The 26590-nt window shown below is 39.5% G+C and overlaps 2 protein-coding genes across 8 annotated transcripts; both read left to right on the top strand.

Annotated features, from left to right (window-relative positions):
- Nucleotides 1-1507: 1507 nt before the first annotated feature.
- LOC116258020 (uncharacterized) lies at nucleotides 1508-6151 on the top strand. 7 transcript variants are annotated; one of them, XR_007573971.1, is made up of 4 exons: nucleotides 1528-1721; nucleotides 1807-3564; nucleotides 4285-4409; nucleotides 4491-6150. XR_007573971.1 is itself a non-coding variant. In XM_031635077.2 (2 exons), the coding sequence occupies exon 2, from the start codon at nucleotides 1872-1874 to the stop codon at nucleotides 3276-3278; it is 1407 nt and encodes a 468-aa protein (XP_031490937.1). In that variant the 5' UTR covers nucleotides 1508-1663; nucleotides 1807-1871; the 3' UTR covers nucleotides 3279-3753. The 7 variants fall into 7 exon arrangements, 3 of the variants coding, with proteins under 3 accessions (XP_031490937.1, XP_031490936.1, XP_031490938.1); XR_004173567.2 differs by having other exon boundaries at nucleotides 4285-6151; XR_004173568.2 differs by lacking the exons at nucleotides 4285-4409; nucleotides 4491-6150 and adding an exon at nucleotides 4146-4270.
- Nucleotides 6152-22515: 16364 nt separating this feature from the next.
- LOC116257062 (probable serine/threonine-protein kinase WNK11) lies at nucleotides 22516-25133 on the top strand. The gene is made up of 2 exons (XM_031633677.2): nucleotides 22516-23341; nucleotides 24609-25133. Exons 1-2 carry the CDS (start codon nucleotides 22838-22840, stop codon nucleotides 24978-24980), a joined length of 876 nt encoding a protein of 291 aa, XP_031489537.1. The 5' UTR covers nucleotides 22516-22837; the 3' UTR covers nucleotides 24981-25133.
- The last annotated feature ends 1457 nt before the right edge of the window (nucleotides 25134-26590 follow it).

Genomic DNA, 26590 nt, shown 5'->3' with positions numbered 1-26590 from the left:
CCTTTGACATCAAAATTCGATTTGTTGTATCTGATAAACCCTTTGCTTGTCAATTGTTTCAACTTCCTCGGGTACAAATACAAACCAAATAGCAGTTCCTATGGGAAAAGATACATCACCTCCCGATTTGTTATTTGAGATTGCCATCATCTAATAAGATGGAGGGACGGGGGTTCAGCAGCTCTTTTATTGGACGATGGATGCCTACCTTTCCTTTTGCAGGGTTGGCCATAGGGATGTAATGAGTGACTGGTAAGTATTCCATCGAGACTATTTTCCTGGAAAGATCGTGTTGTCGCATGGATATTTATTTCCTAAGCTAAACTTATTTTCATACTGGTCACCAGCTAGGTTATGACAGGTCCAGGCTCAACTCTAAATCTGTGACTTGAATAGTCCTGACCTTGTGTCATGAATACACCTTTGATAGTGTCGGATTTGAAATCCTCAGAATTTTGAGAACTGTGGATTTAAGATCCGACCCTCCTCTTCCTCCCGGTCTTAAATCTCACATTTTCAATGCAAAAAAGTAAAATAAAAATTAAAGTATGAATCTTAGGTTTGGCCTAAGATCCTTAGTTTGATGAACCATGAGTCTTACCATGATTTTTTTTTTTCACATCAATAAAAGTATGCCACGGCATATCCACATCAGATCCGTGGCTTTCAAATTTGGAGTAACCAAACACTCTTGAAGGCCAACAGGTTTAAGGACGTAAGAGTTATTATTCAATTACTGATTCAACTTTAAATCTAGTTTATTGGATCTAGGAAGTGAATCCTGAACCGATTACTAATCAGCTTTGAATTTGGTAAGCGGCTTCAAAACCAAATTCCTTACTAGTGTCTGATTGAGATCGAGTAAAGGTTCAACCTGATTACACATAATTGTCAACTTTATGCCAGGGTGCTCTTACTGGGCTAAGTATGTGTAGAATGAGATTAAGCAGAAATTTGTTTAAGGCTAGATCCAAGCCAAATTTGAACTATTTTCACATCCTTAAAGAATGTACTTCCTGTTCCTACGGGTGTTTCAGATCTGGGTTTCTTTCTTTAACTTGATAAATGCTAAAACAGATCTGAACCAGACGAAGAGCAAGTTGTGGTAAAAGCTTAAGGTCGGTCTTGGTACAACCTGATAACTTGGTACTCTTGGTTACTCAATAAATTGACTGATTATCGATTTTGATTTTGAATTAGTTGAATTTGATAAAGAAATTTGAATCCCAGTATCGATCAAATTGAAATTGGGAGTGGAGATTCATATCTGAATCTGAGTTCGTGATTCGATTGGAGATCTGAAGAAAACCCGGCTTACCTAGAATCTTATGCGAGTTGGATTCAAACTTGGTTTAGAAAATAGGGTCTATCCAATTCAATTCGATTTCAAATGCGACCATACAGAACCTTGTTGGATGAACTTGTTTATAACTCCAAACCCCAGGTTCCGACCCAAACTCGGGTAATTGGGGAACCGAAATAAGCAGATCCAGTAAGGCACTTCCCGTCCGGGTCTAACCCGTTTGCCGCCCTGGGTAGGTTCAGGCAGCTTCTCCTTTCCGAGATTCGTTCTCCAAGCGCCTCCATCAATCTCTCATCTTCGGCGGCGGGGTTCCGAACAAGAGCCAGAGTTTTCTGGGAAGCTCAGTCGCCCCATCCTGCCGTACTCTTTCTCTCTCTCTGTCAATAGGTGTTTGTGAAAGATATTGATTGCAGAAGTGGTAGTTTACTTTCTTCATTGGTTTCAATGTTGGTAAAGTTGAATGCTTAGGCATGTGAATGAAATCCCATGTTTCTATTTTGCAGAATTCTTCTGTAACAGGTAAAAGGGAAGGTACCCAGTGACCGACCCCCTTTTGTGTTCCTGAGGCATGGAGACTTCTGGTGTTTCCGTCTCCTCTAGCGTCTCAGCATCTCGCCCTCCTCCTAAAAGATTCGTAAGGCAGCAAGTGCCGGATTCAATCTTGAACGACCCTGCGCTGAAGGCGGCCATGTCCCTTCTTCCTTCCAACTACAATCTGGAGGTTCCTAAGTGCATCTGGAGGATACGCCAATCGGGGGCGAAGCGCGTGGCGCTTCAGTTCCCCGAGGGCTTGCTAATGTATTCACTGGTTATCTGCGACATCTTAGAGGCTTTTTCTGATGTACAGGAATGTTTTGTTCTTGGTGATGTGACTTACGGTGCCTGCTGCATTGATGATTTCTCTGCTTCTGCTCTCGGTGCTGAACTTCTGATTCATTATGGTCATAGCTGTTTGGTCCCCATAGACGTAACTAGCATTCCCTGCTTGTATGTGTTTGTCGATATACAGATTGATGTAAAGCATTTAGTTGATACCGTAAAGAACCAATTTGCACCTCACATGAAGCTTGCAATGGCGGGAACCATCCAGTTTTCTTCTGCCATCCATGCCGCGAAAGCTGCCCTTGAAAGTGATGCGGATGCCGATGCCTGTAGGCAGATAATTGTGCCCCAATCAAAGCCATTATCATCTGGGGAAGTATTGGGGTGCACCTCTCCTTCTTTGCCCAAGGGATCTGTGGACGCTGTAGTGTTTGTTGCAGACGGGCGGTTTCATCTAGAAGCTTTTATGATTGCTAATCCTGAGGTTGAAGCCTACCGCTATGACCCTTACCTTAAGGTTTTGTTCTTAGAGAAGTATGACCACAATGGCATGAAAGAAGCACGTAAGAAAGCCATTCTTCAAGCTCGGGGATCTCGGGTGTGGGGCGTTGTTCTCGGCACATTAGGGCACCAGGGAAACCCTAGGACTCTTGAACATGTACAGCGACGTCTGGCAGAGAAGGGGTATGTGTCGATGCTGGTTCTCTTGTCTGAGGTAACACCTTCTAAGATCGCTTTGTTTGAGGATTCTATAGATGCTTGGATACAGATAGCTTGTCCTCGTCTTTCGATCGACTGGGGAGAGTCATTCACTAAGCCCTTGCTTACACCATTTGAGGCTGAAGTTGCACTTGGCTTTGTACACCCTTGGTGGGAAAAGAAAACTTCCTCTGTTGGTAAGGAATGTAAAGTTGATAGTTGTAATGAGTGCTTGCCTTGCGGTAAAACTTCTGGTGTATGTGCTGACGAAGCAAGTAAAACAGTGCTGCAGAGGGAAGAGCCTCAAAAGCAGGGAGAGAATCATGTAAATGATTATCCAATGGACTATTATGCTCAGGATGGAGGACCATGGAATTCCTCGTATGCTAGGAAGAAGGCTGCACAAGCTAGGTTAAATAAGCTTTCTACTTCAGGTGGTACTGTGACCCTGTGATTAGTTGTCATGGATGTGGTTAATCCTAGTCCCTTGTCATATTATTCTGTGCCTAATGGGTCTAGAAAGCAAGGCATGGAAATTGAAACCTTAAGTTGGAGGCTGCATCTTGGCTTCCTAGAGTCATCTCTCTTTTCTGGTAGCCATGGAGAGTCGTCCCATGTCTCAAAGAAGGTTTATTGGGCAATCGACCTCTCTGGTTCTACTCATAGTTCGAAGGATTGAACAAACAGTGTCGATAGTTGCGCTCACCAGATCGGGTACCTTATAGTGGGATCAGCTTCGGGTCAGTAAAGATGCTATCTACATGCTTCCTTTATTAAACTCTTTGTAATTCGTACATGTTCACATACCAAAAGATAAGAAAGCAGGGAACCAGAATCTGAGGCTGAAATCATTTCTATGGCTGTACTTTATATAATTATTTGTTCTTGACCTTGAGAAAGGTGAAGCATGAAAGCGACAAGTTCATTTACTTCCTATTCTTACTTTTTCTTTTGATGGTTTGATTGTTTTCCACATAGAAATCAACTGATTCATTAGAAATTTCGATATCAACTAGTCTCAAATGATTCATTAGAAATTTCGATATCAACTAGTCTCAGTAGCAGATCCTTGGCAGCAATATATGCTTGCAATTCCAAGATTTGGAGAACAAATCAAAAGGTGATACTGTCCTTGCATAGGGTGTGCGCTTTTCTAATGCATACTATGTTGCAAAATGCAAGCCACTTTTTGAACAGAATTGCTGCAAGCAAAAATTGTTAGGGATGCCTCTGTCGCTTATTATTTAACTTTTCCAAAGTGCAACTATTAAATATTTGAAGTTCATTGCCCATCACTTTGTTTATAATTATCTGTTATTAGAAGTGTGATAACAGGTCTTCGTGCCATCATCATGGTGGTGGCACGCTTCTAGGTGGAAGTGGCATTCTTCAGTCTGCACCTCATCTAGCGCTCTAGCTCTATGCCTTCTTTCTCATGATGTCCTCACTTGTGTCTACAGCAACTTCGTCAATCTACATGGAAGATTGGTTACATGGTGGTTGTGACAGGCATCTATTGTTCAGGTTAATCAGTACCAGCTGCAGTATTACTGGAGTTGGTCTTATAAATTTGAAAGGAGACGATGTATGTTTGATATTTTAGGACGTATTTCTAGTAAGCATTTTCAAATAATCACTTACATTGTCAGCATTTTCGTCATTTCAGTTCAAAAACGAGCATTTTTGGATGATCAGACGAATTCTCGAAAAAGTTCACTGTGCTTGAGACTTGTGCATAAACGAGCATTTTTGCATGATCAGACGAATTCTCGAAAAAGTTCACTGTGCTTGAGAGACTTGTGCATTTACCGATCCATCCCCTTCAGGAGGATGGAAAAAATCATCCGGAGAGGCTATCTGGGTGAGGGTTATTTGTTTTCTGTATGGGTGTAGATACATGAAAGGGTTTGGAATGGTTCGTTTCTATTCTTTCCTGTAGTTGGGTTCTGACAACAATGGGAAGGGCCCACCAAGGTAGACATTTGTTGATCGATGTACTTTTCAAACAGGTGCTTGTCTCAAACTCTTAGATCGCTTAGTGTGAGCGCTTTATCATTCTGATCTTATGAAGAAAATTAGTATTGAATCTGATTCCATTTACAGGAGTCGCATATTTTCTGGTGCAAACTTGTAAAGTAATCTTTTGTGTTTCTTCTATGATAAAGCAACTTGGTTGCTCTAATCCATCTTTTCTGTCGTGAAAATAATATTTCACTCCACTCCTTCCTCTTCTTTACTCATAGCAAATGGTGGTGCCTGCCTAGTGCTTTTGTTGCTATGTTATCCGATTGCTTTAAAAGATTAAAATGGATTTGGAGAGCAACAAGAAACAACTTGGGTTCTCATCTGAGCAGATCCCGTATTTGTATTTTCTGATGGTATAATTTCACTTTACTCCTTCCTCTTGTATACTTGAAGAGCAAATTGTGATATCTGGGTATGTACTGTTGTTACTCTATTTATATTCCCATGTACTTTGAAGTTGGAAAATGAATTTGAAAAGCAAAAATTGTTGCACTGAAATTTAGACGCTGGATACTTGGAAAAATTTCCAAGATGATTGGTTCCTATTGTTATTGGACCATTGTGGAGAAATTATCAGATAAGCCATGTGTGGACAGCCTGACCGGTTCTTTGATCAACAACTGTAATTTATTCTCCATTGATCAGCTAAACCTCCTATCACCCCCATGATGTTTCAGATGTCTGGCGTATAGTCCTTATTTGCCTTCACTTTCCAATCACTTTTCACCAAAAGCGTCTCTATTTTCTCACCTGGTTTGTCTTGCAGCTATTTTCCCTGATCAGGAACTTTCACAATTTCTATGAGCAATGGTTGAACTTCACTTTGCTTTAGGGTCTTCCATCTTCTGAGGGTTGAAGGATGCTCTTACTGCTCTTACTGACTGGATCTGAATTCTCATGTAAAACATTTATTTCGACAGGAGTGAACCCTAAGCTCTTCTGCAGCTTCCATGTCTTTCGTAGGCCTTACGGTTAAATGGACGTCAGTTAAATGAGACTGAATATGTAGAAGCATGTTTGTCCTGACGAGTTGCAGTTTGAAAAATCATTAGCCACACGTTTCAGCAAAGCTCCATGCTGTTCATGGGCACCACAGTTGAGTGTTAGACAAATGCCTGTTTTCACTTCTCGGACAATCAAGACATTCTAGTTGAATCTTTACAACTGAAGCAGAAGTGACCACTAGACACTGCATAACAATGCTCAACGTGAACGCATGATTGGACTGGTAGGCATACCACACCATCTGGACGGGGTAGAACCAGGGGTACATCTTGCCTGCCTCCATTTTCAACATGAAGAAGATTCTCCTTGATGACTGTATCTTGGCAACTGAAATTGTTCATTCCATGGCTACTTCTGAGTCCGTTTTTCCTACTTAACGAATATCTATTAATAAACGTTGAACTCAGTTTCATGGGACTCGCTTGTTCACTCTCTACCTAGCATGGTATTTGGGTGGAGGAGCAAGTTCTGTACACCACCGTGTGTAACCAGCATATGTTGGATGTGGACCCTATTACCAATATGCACATTTATTTTCATGTCTAAACATTACATATGCATGTGCATGAGGTAACAACTAAATATGAAATAATAAATAAATATGAGATAATGTTTATAAAATAACAAAAGATCCATGAGATAATGTTAAACATAAGTATGAGATAGTATTTATAAAAATAATAAAATATTTATGAAATAATAAGATAATAGATAAATGTATGAGATAGTGCTAAACATAAGTATGATATAATGTTTATGAAATAATAAAATATTGATAAGATAATGTTACGAACAAGAAAAAAAAAGGAAAACGTTTTTTTTTTACTGCTTCAAAGGTATATTAGTCGTAACAATATGTATGTACAAACTAACAAATTTTACTTTTATCGAATCCTTAAATCTTTTTTTTTCTAGTTTTTATTTTTGTTTTTACAAAAAGTTTCTTTTTATATTAATTATAGGAATTTTTGTTGTAAAAATGATGCATCAAATTTCATACAGAACATGTATAGCCAGGTTTTGGAAAATTGGTATTGAACTAGAGTGGCCTTGGGCTAAGGTGCCTATAATCTCGCCATCTGTTCAATCTAACGTTGTGGGGCTGCTCGCCATCTTTTATGCAGTGCAGATTCGAGCGTTCTTACTCCTTTATCCTTCGTATCTTTACTGACAATGCTTCAGTATGTCAATGGTCTTTTATCCTTTGGAAACGCAATGGCGTAGACAACTCTTCTCCTTAAATCTTCTTCGGTCGTTTGTGGCCTTACCATTAATTGCAAATAAATATGCCGTGGGTGGTTTTAATAGCGGCTATCAGTTTGGGATTTGTGGCTTCTGATATTTTCATTCCCCAGGTAGGGCACCTCCCCTTTAGTTGGGGGCCTGCATCTTCAGGTGGACCAACCCACAACCACCATTTGCGTCCTTGTTGATATTGATACTTGCTCTATGGCAATCTGTTTATCTCCACATAGCCATATTGTTATGATCAGACATGTTTTCTTCTTTCCATTCTTTCCTGTCCTAGGTCCTCATGAAGTTTTCCAAAACTGAAAAAAAAAAAAAAAATGTCACAGTCCTCCATTGTCTGAGTTCATCTTGTTGTGTTGTTCAAGAAATTAACCTCGAGTTGAAGATGGATGTTTTCTTGAGTTCTAGGAATTGCTTTCCTCAAGATACTGCAGTGTTTGAACCCCATGATAGGTGGATCCATGAATCCTACCTTTGGTGTCTTTGGCTTCATGCAAGGGCGGGGGCAAGTGTCGGCACCATGTGAGCAATTGCCTACATATACTAAAACATTCTTATTTTCATATTGATATTTCAAGGAAATTCTATTCACTTAAATATTGGTGATCTTTACAAATTAAGGATTTTAAAACTGGTGCCCCTTAGCCAGAATTTGCTGGCTTCACCTCTAGTTTTTCGTCTTCAGATCTTTCTTGGCTAAGCACCATATGTTTCAAACTTTGAATTGTTTTTCTTACTGGGTATAATCACTTTCGTCGCCAACTGGATTATTTGTTTATACGACAAAGGTGGGAAGTTAGTAACTCATTCTGCAGGAAGATGGAACTCATAGATCAGCGTGTTCGATTCGTTTATTTTGTTGATGCACAAGCACCTATTCTGCTTCAAGCATTTGCCTCAGCCCAAGAAAGATGGAAATCTTTCGAGTACTGTTTCACATTGGGAGTCTTGTCATACTGAGAATCTGAACTTTTGGAATTTGATTTGGCAGGCTGTGGAAACCCACTACTCTCCTTGACTCCATTCATCCTAACATCGTCTCTGGACTAGAATGAAATGTTGATCCTGACTGCTGTCCTTCCCATCCTTGAGTGATCTGAAAACCCATGAAAAACTGTCTTCTAACTAGTTATTGGCGTGACAGGGGTCGCTCTCGCTCAGGCATGGAGAGAAACCACGTGAAACCCTCCAACAAGATTCAATTTTAATTGATGCAATTCGATTTGATCTAATACATGTTGATTAGCAAATGGACAATAGAAGACACATCTAACAGTTCAGACTGAGAGAAAAACCTTACATTAACTCCAATATGGAAAAAGAGAAACAGGACGGGTGTTATGGATATCGGCCTCTTTCCATTAAGAAATGAAAAACTTTCTTGGTCTGAAGCAAATCTCCCCCTTGAACAGGAGCATTATTGCACACCCCATATTCATATACTGCTCTCTCTTTACACCTCATATACAAATATCTCTGTCTCCCCATATTCATGTATTGCTCTCTCTCTACACCCCATATACCTCCTCTCTCTCTCTCTTCTGAATTATGTCAAGCTGCACCGAACCCTGAGAATCATTCCGCCATGAGGGCATATTTGATGGCCTTATATGAAAGGGACACCTCAATTCATGTTCACGTGATGCCCCTTAGCTGCATTACAAAAATTTAGCAAACTCCGTGTTCCTTCCAAGCATGTCGAGGTGACATAGGTGATGATTAAACATGAAGCAATACTGACAGGATTTTTGTCAAGTGGTGTATGGGAAAAAAAAATCTAGCAATTAAACCTTATGGTACATATTTATAATATTCAAATAGAACCAGTTGAGAAGTATATTTATGGGTCTAAAACTGGAGAGATCGGAAGCTGTATAATTAGGCAAGAGCAGATTCATAGGTTTGAGACTAGAGAAATTACATTTGTATATTTTGATAAGTTGCAGAGATTTCGTGCAATTACATTTCACACCATCTGCTCTTTCCACTATAGTTCTATGAACTAATCATAAAACAATCTAACTAGTGAGACCAGGTGAGACAATCTCATGGGCAGAAACCTGAAAGGGTTTACTGATCATTACTGTGAACACTAGTTAACCGTTGCTACATCCTCCTCACCCACAGCCAACACGGAAAAGAAACCAAAAAGGAAGAACCCAAAGGCTCTCATGGATCTATAGATGCAGAGACGTATCAACCTCGCTGCTATCATCCTCACCATGTGGGGTGCAACTTAGGAACCGAAGCTCTTCGCCTGCTCTGTGCACCCTGTTGAGACCACCACTCGTGCCTGCAGGCTGCAGGAAGCCGAGGTGCTTGCTCTGCGCCCCACACTGATCAGGAGGAGGAGACGCTGCAGCCCTGTAATTTAGAAGCGCTGCCGCGTCCGGGTGGCAGAATGCTGCTGCCGCCGCCGCTGCTGAAGTACTGCAGTAAGGAGGAGGAGTCGCCCTGCTCTCTGTCTCTGCGACCAATCTCATCAACTCTTTCTCCTCCCTCATTTCTTTCACTCTCTGCAGCTGTCTGAATCTTTCTTGCAGTAGAGCAATCGTTGAGTGAAGGACCGCAGAATCGTTTGCATGCCTCCCCATCAATCTAGAATTTGATTGCCTACGTAGGTGTATGAAGGGGAAAGTATAGGGATTCTTCAGTGAAAAGGGGCGTCTAATTTACATACATATATATAGATATACAGCGAAAGGGGGATCTAAAAAGTGAGAAAAAATTGATAGAATCAGCATGAGATGGTACCAAATCCAAGAAGGAAATAGTTGTTGGTGGGGTGCTGTGATCATATCCAGAGAAAGTGTTTTTGAATTTGGGTTAAGGGAATGAGGTGGGGGTGTGGGGCATTTGGTGTTTCCAATAAGAGAATTAGAGCAAGATCCAAGGGAGGCTTGGAGCCTTGCGTTTGGATGAACACTCCTTGGGGAATCATGGTTGGGAGGACGGCCTTGTCTTCTAGCTTCAGAATTCCTTTTGCCTTGGTCTTTGGTCTCACACACTCGGGAAGGAATAATTCCTCTGCAAGATCACCAACCTACTCCCTGGCTGTGGAGAAACCTACAAAAGACCCCATCAAAAGCAAAAGCAAGATGGTAGAGCAGAAACTTGCAGTCACAAGACTTGCCATGTAAGTAAAAATCATTAGAGGGCCTCTGCATGGTGACTCCCTTGTCGTTTTATTGCCACAGTGCTCTCTCTCTCTCTCTCAATAATGCAGGAGGGTACAGTGGGGGGAGGTACAGAAGAGACAAGGGAGGAAGAGGAGAAGAAGTGGGGAGGGAATAAATTTGGGGAGGGAGGAGGGATGGAAGTGATAGAGGATCCCTCAAGATTTGTCATGGAGTGGCTTGGATGGGTATGCGGAGATCTATGTTGTATGGTCCTTGGATTGGTGATCTTTTGATCTTGCCTTCATGTCCTCTTCCTTCCTCCCACTTTTTACGATCTGTTGTTGGTTCTTCACACGGCCTGTTCATGATGGCAGACAATGGTTGCCTCTTTGTTAATGTTGGTTTATACCACAGCCGGTTACTGCATGTGGCAGGGCAGACCTGCTTGCCCTTCTTGGGAAAGAAGGTGCCTGTGAAAGGTGGGAAAAGTTTTCATAGGAAAATTGAGGATCTCACATGACAGGACTCAAGTTTCAAGTTTTCTTTTAAAATTTTCATGTGAGTTCTACCTTTATCAGTTATTTTTCAGATTTGTCAATCCTGTGCTTTTCCATAACCAAGACTGTAGTTCCTCGTTGAAGCAATGGAAGGACGTTGAATTGATTGAGAAAACCGCTTGATTTAAGATGACTTTGGATAGAAATGGGAAGTTGGTCTTGGAAATTACACTGTAGCAAGTTATAAAATGGTGTTTCTGTTTCTTTTTCCCACAAAGATGTGACATTCGTATGGGAAAATCTAAGGTAGCGTTTGTAAAACATAGGTTTTCTTAAAACTTGGGTTTTATAATTAGTATGATTTGTGTGTTTGAGTGACACATCTAAAACAATGGTTTTTGTGAAACTGGGTTCTTCACAAACCCAACTTTGATCACCTAATGAACATTATTTTGGACACAAAATGGCATTTTGCCTCCAAAATGTTATTTAAGTGTGTCATCAAAACACATATTCCTGCATAGATTGGATTCTTTGATAATTTAAAAATCAATGGTGCAGATGTTTTGAGCTAATGACATGTTAAATCTTGTTTACACATATAAAAAGAGTCATTTGAAAGCATTTGCAGGAATGAAGGGGAAGGGAGATACCCCCAAGGAGGCCGAAGCTTCTCCTTCTTTCTCTTTGCCTCGGTGTCCAAGGATGCTTCAAAATCTCGGTGTGGAGTGCAGTACTTGTTAAGTACTTGTTAACTAGAGTGTCATGCATCCACTCAGAAGAATAGCCCTCACAGGAATCAAACTGACGATTGAACTTTCATTACCTCGCCAATCTAAGAAGTTAAGATGTGGTTTTTGAACATATGAAAATCTTCATGAAGATAGATGAAGTTAAGAGTGAAAATGTCCGGCTAATTGACTTTCAAGTTCAGGTTATTAGGATGGCGGTGATTGAAAAGACGTTTAAATGATTTAAACAAAACAGAAGTTGGATTTGGTAAACTCACAATGAAAATGATGGAAATAGTAAGGACGTGTTTGCATGTGGACCAATAGTCGGCATTTTCACGGTACATGTTTCGTTGCTGAAACAAAAAAAAGTGAGACAACATGTTACTAAAACCACGTCACTGACAGTCTGCATCTGCAAACATAGATAAACATTCTAGAACACGCAAAATCTTGTCTTTTGATGCAAGTAAGGATGTAACACGAGAAAATGAGTCAAAGAGCACTACTGGAGATCAAACAAGGTTCTCCTTGAACAAAGATGGAGAAAATTTTCACTCTTATCACAGACATGATTAGGATCACAAAGATAAAAGTACTCGGACCTAAGAATGACCATGCTCTACAAAGAAAGAAATATCTTAGTCTCCTAGGACAAATTTTCTCATGTTCGAACCAAAAGAAAAGATCAACATTGTTTCCTATTTCCTCCATCATGTTTGTGACCAAAAGAAAAGAAGAAGATAGTTTTTCCCATCCCCCATTTTCTTCCTTTTCGTTTGTTTTTTCCATTGTCAATGAATATACACTCAAATTATTCTCATGTTCATAACAGTACTAAAGGGAAAACTATCCCCCACCCCACATTTCCTGCCAGTTTTTGGCACAACCAAACATAGGGAAATTGATAAAAGATGACAAGTTAGAACAACCAGACAGGACATAAGAAGAAACAGTACAAACGGAAAAGCAGGTTGCTCTGACCTTTAAAACAATCAACCAGTTATACATGCAGGGACTACGCTGCTCACTTCTGTTTGGAGGAGCATGGTCTTTCCATGTCTGAAAGAATCTGAACTTCTTTTCTTGTGTTTCATTACTCAAATTTGCCGCGGAGACCCTCGCCTTCGAAGTGCTTATATAAGTTCATCAAGTAAATTTTCTTGATTAAAAACTGTTTTTAAACAACGTAAGTATGTTTAAAAACAAAGGAATTGAATGAGTTCATAGAGTGACGTACATAAACCCTTACCTTTCCACACATATATATGATCATTAACAGATGAACAAGTTGATTCCAAATGTTAAATCACAATTAGGCGGGAATTTGCGCGCCAATTTTGCCTATAACGAGACACAAATTCAAATAACTTGCCTCTTTTCACTTTATATGATGATTTCCATTTTTATGAGGAGCAACCCTCCAGAGACCAGTTGGCCTGGTTGGCATGCTCCCTCAATGGTAAACAAACACTAGATGAGCCCGACCATGGCCTGCAAGTAGGCCCTGGAAGCAAAACCAAGTCATGTTCAGGTCTAGTTCTCATCGAACCATAACCATATAGGCAGATCATACAAAAGAAATCGATCGTGATCGGTGTCTGTACCGGACATTAGGGCTGCACACGAGCTGAGTCTGACCTGAGCTTGGCCAGCTCGAGCTTGACTCGGCTCAAAAAACTCGAGTTGGGCACCTTATAAGAAGCTCGAGCTCGACTCAACTACACAAAATAGAGTTCGAACTCAACTCGTTTAACCCATTTAACTCATTTAGGCGTTAACTTGTTTAGTGTTAACTTGTGTAACCATTAACTCGTTTAACTCTTGTAAGCGTCAACTCAGGTAAGCGTTTAACTGGTGTAACTTGTGAAACAGATTTTGATAATATTATATAGAGTATCGGATAGCGAGTCGAGTTCCTGAAACTCGAATTTGACATGTTTATCGTTTTGAATATCTTTGTAAGCTTGAACTCGGCTCGTTGTGCAGCACTACTAGACATATTGGATACATATCATTTGGCTAAGTAACCTAACCCAGCTGGTTCGAACAAAGATGACCCGGCTTGAACTTGATTCATAGCTTATATTTAGCTCACTGGTGGACTGAACCGAGCTGAGGGAGAAGAGAGCATGAGCTTAACTCATTCGCGGTGACCTATACTCGGAGCGAGCACGACATCATCTGCAGAGTGACAGAACTGAGACACGAACCAGAGTCTCCAACTCAACATCATCTACAATCTACTGATCATTTCCTTTTGATCTACAGACTGGCAAATAGTATCTACCCAACTGTTTTCTCTATTCCTTAGTTGTTCCTACATTTTATGGCCTGTTTGTTTGTTTTCTTTCTATTGTTCATTTGAAGCACTTGCTAAATTAAGCTCAAGAGATTCTAGTTTGACAGGCTATGTGTATCTTCTCACTTGGATTGATGTGGGGATGTAAATAGATCAAATACATCTGTTTATTAATCCGAAATTGAAACCTCATTTAGTCCCAACATATTCAAACTTGGAATGCAGTTTCATAATCATATCTTGGATTCAAGATCCAAGATATGATTATTGTCCAGGAATGATTTGAACTAATCACCTATGAATGGCAGAACTTATGCTAATTATAAGATGTGTTCCTTCTCCAAATGGTACTTCGAACTTGGAACGAGCATGAAGGGATTAACGATACTTGTTTATCTTTGGTCGCTTAAGATCTTTGGTCTCCACCCGAACCCGATGAACAAAATTAGATCACTTCTTATGGATTCATTGAGAGAATCAGAATACGAATCTGATTACATAAAATCCAATCATGTGAAGTTCTTTGGTGAAGTTTTTAGGACCTGAATATGAACCATTTACGTCCCTAGGATGAAGATTCTCCTTCCAGCCATGGACATAGTCTGGATCAACTAGGAGTAGAGCAAATTTTTCCTGCTAAAGGGCACTAGAAAGAAATCATCAACATGTAAATGAGAAAAATTGCTGCAAGGTGTCAATATAAAAATAAGTACTTTTTGTGGGTTGGTGTGGGCAATTGCCCACATGGTAACCACACCTGCCTATGGCCTAAGGATAAACAAGGAGCGGGCCGGCAGGCGCCAGTGTCCGGAGCCTTTCTAGGGCCCCATTAACCATGTGCACTTCTTTGAACACCATTCTAAAGCATGGATCCACTACTTGGAGTCAAGTAGCTCACACCATTGTTACTTGGAATCTTCAGCATTCTTCAACTTGGTTGTTCTCATATTTGATCGTAACGTTTGCTCAGCTTTCCGGATGATGAGTACATGAGTAATTCATTTGCAACTTTTCTTTATAAATCCTTGAGATCTCTAGGGCTGCAAGTGGGCTAGGCGCCGACTGAGCCTAACCTGTTAGATAGAACTCACCTTAAGGAGGCGTTTGGTAAGAAGAACATTGTGTCCGCGAAATATGCGTTCCTATAAAACATATTTGGATAACAAGTTGTCGTTGTTTTAGAAAACATGATATGCTTGTGTGCAAGATTTGGTTGATGGATCTACAAACAAGGTTTATAATCACGTCAAGTTTTCTCGAACAAGAACAAGGTGTTTTTCAGCCAACATTTTATGTTCCCTGAAAATTGTGTCTTTAAGATACAAACATCACCAAAAATAGTCCCTTCTTCAAATATTATAAAAAATAGTAGGTCTGAAAATGCAAAATATCAAAAAAAATTGACAAGTTTAACTTGGTTGTTCAGTAAATGCGGATTAGGATCCATCATTCTAAGGATTACTCGAACAAGTCAAATGTTTTATAAAAAAGGCCTAGTCTTTAAAATATTCATTAGAAGTGTCAAAACACTAAAAAACTACAAACAACAACCGCGTTTAATATTAATACCAAACTTTGACAAAGCGACCTCAACTTTTGATGCAATAGCACAAAGCATGCTTAAGTTTTCATTTTTCATTTACCTATCCGGACTGCATAACAAACAGAATCCAACTTAAACGCGTTTTCTGTTTACACCACCTTGAACAAGTTTTTGGAGAGAGCTCAAATAATGACTTAACGACAACACCCTGGCTGGCTGGATCAGCTGATTGGGGCATGTTTGCACGGTTGAGACACTGTTTGCATGACCGACTGTCCGTGACATTCAATCATGCCTTTTAATAGGCCTTTTGTTTTGTTTATGTCTCCCACATATATAGTGCGACATGTCTTTTTTTTTTTCCTTAGGTGTGTTCACACGCTGTGGCGTGAAACTGGGCATAGGGCTGCACACGAGCCAAGTCGAGCCCAAGTTGGCCACTTCGAGCTCGACTCAGCTCGGCTCAAAAAGCTCGAGATCGAGCTCCTTATAGCAAGCTTGATCTCGACTCGGCTACACAAAAGTGAGCTTGAACTCAACTTGTTTAACTCATTTAACTTGTTTAGCGTTAACTTGTGTAAGTGTTTAACTTCTGTAACATGTGAAGCTGGTTTTGACAATATTATATAGAGTACCGGTTTGAGAGTGTAGTCGAATATAAATTAATCGAGTTCTTGAAACTCAAACTCAACTCGTTTATCGTTTCAAGTATCTTTGTAAGCTCAAACTTGACTCATTTGTAAACGAGTCGAGCACGTGCCGAGCTGTTTTTTACTGTGTTCGAATCGAGGCCGAGTTGGCTCGGCTCGTTGTGCCGCCCTGACTGGGCATCTTAAAAGGAGTGTCGCAGACACCCTATTTGGAGGTCAGTCAAACACAGCTAATCCGTAGGTCGACGCATATAGGACAAATTTTTCAAGTGGACAAAGGGAAAAGGGAAGACGATACAAACACCTCCCTAGTTGGGAAGTTCGGAGTTTCGACTCGAACTAGAGTCCATGTACAACTCCTATTTTACCTCACATGAAATGACCCACCAGGTAATGTATCGGTCTGACCCTGAAAGCATATATCAAGGGTCATTTTTATACGTGACCGGACCGAGGTCCGAACGCAAGATCACTTTACACGTGCTCTCTTACCTCAAATTATTGCATATCTGATGTGCATTATCATTGAAAGCTACAGCACTTTCTGCCGCGAGTGTCGTCGCTAATTTTCCTTTTTTTCTGACAAAGCATGTTGCCCCCATGGGCATGTCGTTTGCGCAACGAGCCGAGTGAGTTACTAGCCAAAACTTACTTGTTTATAAATGAGTCGAGTTGTTTATAAATGAGTCGAGTTGAAGTTCAAATGTGTGTTCGAAATGTTAAACAAGTTCGAGTTCGAGTTGTAAGAACTCGACTCAGTTCGACAACACAAATGTTAAACAAATTAAGTTCGAGTTGTAAGAACTCTACTCAGTTAGACTACACAATGAATATTGAATTATAATGAGAAAATCGTTAAATGAATAACAACTAAACGAGTTAATTGAGTTAAACTAGTTAATGAGTTAAATGAGATAAAAGAAACAAGGCATGCTTAACATAAACAAGTTAAAACTAACCAAGTTTAAAGTATAGTCACGGAAAACACTTTTTTTTTTCAAAAAAAACACGTAATAACTTAAATAACCGATTAAAACTTTTTAAAAAAATGCGTTTTTAACAGGTTTTTTTTTTTACTTTTTTTCAGTTTTTTAATGCCAAACAGTTTTTTTATTTTCTATTTTTTATCTTTCCTTTGTTGCAAATCTACTTATCTCGTGATGTTTATGTTATTAGTTTCTCACTTATTTTACTTTTTTCAATTTTTTGTTTTTAAAATTTTTTAAAAAATTTACCATATTTTTTCGTCGTTCTCACATCTTTTTTAAGCTCGTCGTTTAAAACTCTAAAACGTTATTTGTGACTATACTTTAAACTCAACATTGCATTATCGAGTTGAATTCGAGTGGGTTTTATGGAGCTCGATTCGAGTTCAAGTCAAATTCTAGCTTCGCTTAAACTCGACTCGACTCGGCTCACGTGCAGCGTTTGTGAACGTCAGCCACAATCTCATGAAAAGGGGCGGACGGCCATCAGAATGATATTTTTCTCATCTGTCTCTTGCATTCACACCTGTGGTATTGGTGAACTCCACGTCCCAAAACGACCGGGAGTCATTGTCAACCCTGGTGAAGCAAACACTCAACCTACCTTTGCGAGCAGTCAAGAATGTCGACTGATCATTTGAATCGGATGTACCGCTATCGTGTTTGATTCATCTAATAGTCACACATTTGGATTTGAGTTCTTGTTTGAATGTAGATGAAGAAAAAATTATCCGAGTCTTAAATTCACATCCAAATCCCATATGGAATCTACTATCAGATTTACAATCGAATCCAATTAAAAACTTGACTTTCAAAATACATGGGCATTGTTGGGTGCATGAAAACATGGTTTATGCTTCCAATATTTATTTAAAATAAAACAGAATACATAAGATATCATTTTTCTTGAAACCAATCCAGTCTGATTTCTCAATGGACATATATATATATATATGTATATATATATATATATATATATATATATATATATATATATATATATATATATATATATATATATATATATATATATATATATGTGTGTGTGCATTATTGACCAGGTAAGTTTATGTGTTAGGTGGCTATAATGGGATGTTTTCATCTTTTTGTAAAAGTCTTTTTTTCATATTCCAAATTTGCCCTTATACGAGGAGATTTCTCATTCACCATCAAAGGTAGTTGTGTTATTTCCTGCTCCTACCACATTGCCCCATGATGGGGACCTCGAGATCAACACGGCACGATGAACATCAATTATATTCAAACGAGTTTGTCGAGCTTTAATGGAGTCGAGCTCAAGTTCAACACGTAACGATGAATATCAATTCTATTCAAACGAGGATTGTAGAGCTTTAATCGAGTCGAACTCGAGCTCAACACATAACTGCCAAGTCGAGATCAAGCTGCTTCCGTCGAGTTATTATCAAGCTTGAGCCCAGTCGAGCTCGAGCTCAACACGTAAGTGATGAGTCGAGCCGTGTTCACCCCTAACTATTAGTACTATTTTTTAAATAACTTTTCAAATAACTCTCGGGTCTCTTTTCACGACACTGGATTGTTAACCTCTTGCTCAACCGGAATGGAGTACCTACCTTCCAGCGTGAAACTCAAGTTCCACATATTTGACAATATGATCATGGATTGAAACATTGGATCTAGAAGGGAAGCTTCTCAAAGTATGTTCAACTCAAGGCTTTAGATTATTGAGTAGTCTGATCTAAGCCCGCGAATATTGGTTCCGGATAGTTTGTTGGCACAATTCATGTGAGATCATTTTATGTTTCCAATCCTGTTGCACAATTAAAGTAGATGTTGATACATTTTATTTGGATCCAATATCCAACTGAACTGTTTTGCAAAAAATGTAAAATTAAACAAATAATTATTTTAAAAATACATTTATGTGTTCGCCATCTAAGTAAATGTAGGTGTCATTTTAGAATCGTGGATAAATGTGAAAATAAAATTTTAGATTTATGGTTTTAGAGTCTTTTCTTGCAGCCCGTGATATAACGAACGAGCAGAGAATTATATGTTCGGTCCCGAACACAGGAATGAGCGTTCGGGGCTTGAAACGACGAAAAAGTGCCCTTGAATAAAAAAAAGGAACAATGTACTCTATAAGGATAAAAGCAAAGGCAGAAAAAAAATTTAAACAACGTTTTTGTGTTAATTAATTACATTTTAATTTTATCTTAATTTTTGAGACAGATTAATAAAACATTATAAAGTATTATTATTATGAAAAGTCCTGTTATGGGCAATTATTAAATGTTTATAAAAGTTTACCAACGTATTCAAGCATTACCATGTAAAATGGGAAAACTTCCTTTCTGAGGACTATCATTTACTTATAATTTCTTAAAAAAGCTTCCAACTTTTTAAATTTTCATAAGAAAGTCGGCTAAACGTTTAATAAGAAATGTCAAAGAGGGCTGGAAGATTACATGAGAGGACGCAGCACTATGGGTTTTCAATGGATTAGATTTGAATCAAATATTGACTAATCGAACTAAATGGAAAAAATAACAAACCCAAAAATGGTTTGAATTTAGATTTGAAATGACTAAAGCTGTCGGGCAGGCCGCAGCCCATAATTGTGACCCAGGTCTGGCCCGACTATCCGAGACCAGGGCTACGATCCACCTCATTAACATTGAAATTATTTTTTAATATAAAATAATATTAAATATAAGTTATCGAAAACACCCATATTTTGAGCCTGAGTCAAGCCAAGTATCGAATACATGTCCAGTGCCTGGCCCGGTGCCCATGCTTAAAAATGACATCTACTTAATGCTCAAACATATATAAATAATAGATATCACCTTCAACATAATATGGCTACTCAACCTTTTGCAAAATCAATGCAATCTCAAATGTTCTTTAAAACTAAACTCAGATCTTGTTTTTGGATCAAACCTCGATCTAGATTATCATTCTATATCATAACATCTTCTTATATTCTTGTCTTTGGCAAATGTAATTCGGATAAGCAAGTAATTTTTGAATGGTAAATAATTTCACATCTCTAAGGTCTAAAGGCTGCATGGCTGTTTGATATGAACCTAATGTATGTTAATTTAAACAAATTCATTATGACTTTATTTAACTTCAAAGTCTTAAATTTGGGCCCTTGGCGAGACATTACGTCTCCTTTTTAGCTAATGCAATTAACAATCGCTTTTTAGGGATTTTCATTTTTTAGCTTACTTTTTGCAAGTATCAATTCTAAGAAGGCAAATATTTTTTTTGTGTTTTTTTTTTTAATTGTCATCACTTATATTGAAAACCTTCGAATTAGGGCCTGAAGTTAATTTTGCATTGTTTTAAAAAATAGAAAACATTAGCTTCAGTATTTTTTTGCCAATATTTTTTTTTTTAAAACTAGGCTACATTTTTATCAGTGAGATTTCTACTATGTCAAGTCAATAGAGATGCACATGGAGTGCTTCATTTTCAGGTGAACTGGGTATTTGCCAGCCGGGATTTTCTATAGAAGAAATTTTAAAAAATATATATTAATAAAATATTATATTTTCCTTTTTACTTTTTGTTTTGGTTCTTAAAAAAAAAAAAATCTCCCCAAAACTTTATGGCACCCGCATGGTTTATTCCAACAAATTGGGGTGGTCTCTGGCAAAAAGAATCAGAATTCGGTCCCGTTTGGTTCTTGTTTGGAGTACCTTTATGCTGTCTGCCGTCTTTCTTTATCTATTTCTTAACATTTATCGGTTGATCTGGAGCTCTCTACTAAAAGCAAATCGCTCCAAGTTATCTTCATCTTCAAAAGAATACCAACGTACCATTTGGTAAATCTGATCCAAATCCATCACACCGTTTCACGCGAGATATGAACTGGATCTAGAAATAATTTAACAAGATCCATCACATAGGGACAGGGGCTTCTAATTTAAAACCGGAACTGGATCAAGCCTATTAATATCCAAAGTCAAATCTAGTGTCAGCATCGGGAAAGATCCATACCGAGAGCGCGATACTTTAGTTGATGGGTGTCCCGAGAAGTAATGCGTGCTGATGGACGGATTCAGGTTGATCATGATGACGCGGATCCAAAATCCTTTAAGATCAGATCCAGTTTTGTTTACCTGGATTCTATTAGACGGGTTTGGATTTTTTTGGGCAATTGGATAGGTCCGGTTTCGTGTTCTAAAAAGGAAGAGATAGCCGTTGCGGAATCGTTCATTTGAATTTTCTCCTTACATTTTGTCCCCACATTTGAGGGTGGGACGACCAAGTGGAGAGTTTTCTCTTCCTCCGAACTTTTTGGCGGTCTAGAGAGAGAAAGTAAGAATATAGAAAGAGAAACTTTAATATATCCTAAAGTCCGGATGATTCTTAAGATGGATGTATTTTTTTTTTTAATATTGTTATCTTTACCGCTAAGACATTTTTGTACGGTTTTAGTTAATAATTTTTATTTATTAGTTTAATAGAAGTTTATCATGTTCATATTTGACAGTTTTTAACCGGAACTAATGGTTTGGATGAGTCCAACCTGGTAGGAAACACGAAAATCAACATTTTTTTTTGTTTTTTAATGGTTTATCTTCTTTGGGGAGTCCACAAAACTTTTCAAATTTATCTCAAAAGTTAGACAGATAAAATATGAAAATGTAAATTGAATCCTACTGAATATATATGAATAAAACGTATAACTCTTTACTGAAAAATCATAAAACATATTTCTTTTCTAAATTAAAGGCCAATTTTTTTTACTCTAACTGAGAATTTAATGATATTGAAGTTCACCGGTTTTTTCGGGCAAATAATTCTCGCGAGCTTTGAGGCAAATGGAGATGAAAAGGAAGTAAATATTTATCCTTAGCTTAACTAACGGGGAGGATAAACCGTGCGTGGGATAATCCATACCTCGCCGCAAACGCAGCTCTTATTTTCCCTCTTTCCTTTTAAGCTTTCTAAATTCGCGTATCCTCACATTTGGTATCCATGTCCTCGGAGTAAAATGACAATTATACCCTTGAACGGTCAAATTCAAGTTAGCTGGAACGCGCACTGGCCGACCCAATTCATGACTTAAAAAACCAAGTTGTCATCGTTCTTTTAATTTGAATTCCGGACTTTGAGTTTGAACGTGATATGTTGAACAAATTAAGAAGAGTATTTCAATTATTGTGAAAATTATTTTCTTATAAATTTGATATATGTCAATTAATATAACAACCATGAAAATCGAATTGACAATGAGAAATTCCATCACACTGTGACCATCAGTCTAGAATAAGTGAGATCCAAAAAGAAAGAATGGATCGGAATCCAAGTCGACCACAGGCGGTTAAAGAAGGATCCAGATCTCTGGATTCAGACCCGACCGAAGGTTTTTATCTCCAAATTTGGAAAATCAATAGGGGCGTTTCGGTAATTACGTTACTTACCTGATTAGCAACGTAGTTAAGTAAATCCGAGTTAGTGATTTACCTTACCCGAAGGGTTTCTCGTCTCACCACGAGTCAACCCAACTCGGGTTAAAACCCTAACTCTGGTCAACTGCCTGCTTATAAAACGCGCCCCTCTGGTGATGCGGGAGGCCTAATCTCTCTCTCTCTCTCTCTCTCTCTCTCTCTCTCTCTCTCTATCTGCGCAATCCTGGAGGCCGACCAGGCTTCCGGCCGGTTTTCTCATTTGGCAATAGCCGGATTGATCGTTTCCGGTGAGAAAGTATGTCGGCGATTCCCTATCTGAAGGAAGCACGTACGTCGTATTTCCTGGTGATCTGCTCTGCGTCGGTTTTCCTTTAGCCAGGCTCCGCGTGCTCCCCCCGTGTTCGCGTTTGTTTTTTCTTCTGTGTAGCCGGAAAACCTTAGGGTTTCCGGGCTCTAGGGTTTGGGATCAGTACAGGGGTCTCCCGTCCCGTTCGCGAGGATGCCTTGCGTGAGGCTGGATCCGGCCGATAAGGACGCCGAGCCGTTCGTGGAGGTAGACCCGACGGGGCGCTATGGGCGTTACAGCGACCTCTTGGGCTCGGGCGCGGTCAAGAGGGTTTACAGAGCGTTCGATCAGGAGGAAGGGATCGAGGTCGCGTGGAACCAGGTGCAGCTGCGGAATTTCACAGATGATCTGTCGATGCTGGACCGGCTCTTCGCCGAGGTCCGGCTGCTGAAGTCCCTCCGGAACCAAAACATTATCGTGCTGTACGCCGTGTGGGTGGAAAAGGAGCCGAGCACCCTCAACTTCATAACGGAAGTCTGCACGTCCGGGACTCTGCGCGAGTACCGCAAAAAGCACCGGCACGTCTCTCTCAAGGCCCTAAAGAAGTGGTCCAAGCAGATTCTTCAGGGCCTCGAGTACTTGCACACCCACGAGCCGTGCATCATCCACCGCGACCTCAACTGCAGCAACGTCTTCATCAACGGCAACGTCGGCAAGGTGATTTTCTCTTCCTTTTCCTACTATTTTTCTTCCTCTTGAATTTTAGGGTTTCTTTTCATTTCTTTTTCCTTTTTCTTCATATATGCTTTGCCTTGCATGTTTATAATGATTTTTTCTTCTTGATTCTGTCACGTTTTCGTGTGCCGCTTCTCTCTAAGATAACTATAATAAACCGAGAACTATATGCATATATTGTTTATTATTCTTCTGATCTTTCGGTTATAGAAATCTCCTTTTCCAATTATTATTTCTTTACCGACTGATACAATCACTAGTGTTATTCGCGACGACTGAGTTTTGCTCCAGCTTGTCCCTAATAAAAGTAAAAAGGTAAGAAAGAAAAAGCATGTCACTTCTACTGGTTTTGGTATCTTGAGTCTCTGAAGGGAGAGAAAACAAATGGTTAGAAACTTAGAAGCATGATGTTTACGTGGTTTAGGTTATCTCAGCGGTGAAAGAGACCCTCTCACAACCATGACCGAAATTATGTTGGTTCACACCGGTCTAAGATGGTTCTAGTTCAGCAGTCAGGTTCGTCCTTGCGAGATTCTAGATAGTCTTTGAGAACAGCTGGAGTCTGCCTTTAGGCTATTTTCGACGATTTTCGACATTTGGGAACGCCATGCTGCTCTTCTCGAACAAGACAGATCCGGGGGAGCTTCACCTGTCCCTCTGCCTGTTTGTATAGGGAACCTTGTCACGTCTTTGCTGATTCTCATTAATGCTCTTTTTCTTTTTACGCTGGAAGGGTGCTTCCCTTTGCCTGTTATTTGCCTGTTATTTTGTAGTCTGGTAGACCCACCTTTCCTTTTTCTTTCTTTTGCAGCACTTTTTTTTTCTTCTGCCCCCCACCCTTTCCCCCCTCCCCCCGGTGATTCCCTTAATGTGTCCTCTCTCTCATGGCGCCTCTTTTCCATCATACCAGCCTTGCAGGTGTTCCCTTTACACCTGTGGGCAGATGAGATATACGTAGAGGTGGGACTATAGAGCTGCTCTCCTGTATTATTTGATGAGACTCATGAGAGGGGTAACTTTAATCCCTCATCCGCGTGCAAACGGGGGTTTTTTTTTTTTCCATAGCCCATGCATGTCGTTCAAGTAAATTGCATTGAATTACCATATAAACATATGATGCAATTTTCTAATTTTGTTAATGTAAATGAGAGTCGTATCAGCGACTGAATCGTTGAAGTTCGGTTGCCCGTCTGGTCTTGAGATCCGTTTGTTGGTCGTTCCCTGAGCGCTTGGATGCCAAACTTTTCAGGTGAAGATTGGCGACTTGGGTCTGGCGGCCATAGTTGGAAGCGACCACTTAGCACACTCGATACTCGGAACGCCCGAGTTCATGGCTCCCGAGCTTTACGAAGAGGACTACAACGAGCTGGTCGACATATACTCCTTTGGCATGTGCGTGCTCGAGATGGTCACCCTGGAGATCCCTTACAGCGAGTGCGACAGCATAGCCAAGATATACAAGAAGGTTACCTCCGGCATCCGGCCGGCGGCCATGAACAAAGTCAAGGACCCCAGCGTCAAGGCCTTCATTGAGAAGTGCCTGGCCGCTCCCCGAGCCAGGCCTTCTGCCTCCGAGCTTCTCAAGGATCCGTTTTTCGCCGGCTTAGAGGACACCTACTAACCAACCATGAACATCAACTCTCCGTTCTTTTTTTTTCCTAGTCTCTTCACTGTAAATATTGGGACGCAGGATACGGCTTTTGCTTTTTTCTTTTTTTGTTTGCATGTTTTGCGTTTCTCCTCTTGGTTGAATAAACACTGGTCTCGTCTTCTCTGTGTTTGTTTTTTGGTGGTGACTGGTGAGAGTCATCTGCAAAAATGTAAATACATTTTGTACCTCATCACCTACAGACAAACTTATAATATCTACATCCTTTTTTTAAAAGAAAAATATGATTCATGTAAACGCTTCTTCTTGTTGCACGCCAACCAGCGCAGTGTCCTGTGCTCCACCTCTTTTGTGCAGCTTTTCTCATATTGCAAATCCAACTACTGCCAAGCGGCGGTCGGCGCCGGCAATGTTGCCTGTCCACTACTGTAACGGCTAACTTGACTTTGAATGGGGAAGGGCCTCCCGGGGTGAGGCTTTCCTATCGCGCCCGTAGGAAAGCTTTTAGACTCATTTTTCATTTGTGAAAAGTGGTTTTCTAATTTAACTACGTTTTTAATGAAACCGCCGAATAAGAGTGAGAGGTACGTTTTTTTGTTAATTTTAGAACAAAACATATTTAGCCACCTACTATAAATACGTATGCCGTCGGAGGCATGTCCCAGGAAAAGGCTGATGGTAAGTTTTTTTCTTTCTTTTTTTTTTTTTCTTTTTGGTTTGATGGGCAGTCATTGTCGAAAGCCGAGTCCACCCGTAAAATTTTATTATTTTTTTAATTAAATTTGTTGGGCATATTTGTCAATGGAAATAAAATTTTAGAACCACCAAGTTTGACCCGGTATTGACATTTTAAAATTGAACGTTTCCACTTGGGCTCTCCCCATCTGATCGGCTGTTTTCAGAATTCATCTTTCCTTTTTTAAAGCTTTTCATATCCATCACTTTACCGTGTGTTGCTTGAGATTGTATGACATTTTTCATTAGTAAACATTGACAAAACAACATGAAATATTGAAATTTGAAACGCGCTTGCACATGATATTGCAATAATAAATCATTACTTTTATAAACTTTCTGCAAATGTATATTAAGCTAAGTAAAAATAATCATTTTCTGACGAATAAAGGTAGCAAAAAATCCAGTACTGAAAAGCTAAGCAAGAAGAGCATACGAACGAGAAACCAACATCCTAACGAACACCTTTATTGCGTGTTCTGGCTCGATCTGACGTCTGTTGATATGCAGAAAAATGAAAGACCACGTAAAACAAATGAACAATAAATCCTGCATCGAAGATGGGACTGTAGACGGAAATCTCTGAAATTCCTCATCTCCCCAAAGGGCCAAAAGGACGTTTACTCGGGCCTGAGTGGACATTCAAGAGTGCGACGTATCAATTTTTCGTCATTTTTAAAGAATATTTTGTAATTTTATTTTGAAACTATTTTCATATATTTTCCATTCATTTTTTATTGAAAATAAAATATTTTGTAATTTTTTAGCTATCAAATTTTTATTTTGTATTTTTTTATTGAAAAGAAAATAGAATGTTTCCATTCTTAGCTCTTCCTTTATCTCCTCATTTAAAATTAAAGGGCATTTTGCTACTCTACTTTTGAAAT

This window comes from Nymphaea colorata, chromosome 7, assembly GCF_008831285.2.
Source record: "Nymphaea colorata isolate Beijing-Zhang1983 chromosome 7, ASM883128v2, whole genome shotgun sequence".
Lineage (NCBI taxonomy): Eukaryota > Viridiplantae > Streptophyta > Magnoliopsida > Nymphaeales > Nymphaeaceae > Nymphaea > Nymphaea colorata.
The sequence above is the reverse complement of the archived record's forward strand: the minus strand, read 5'-3'. Positions and strand labels throughout refer to the sequence as shown.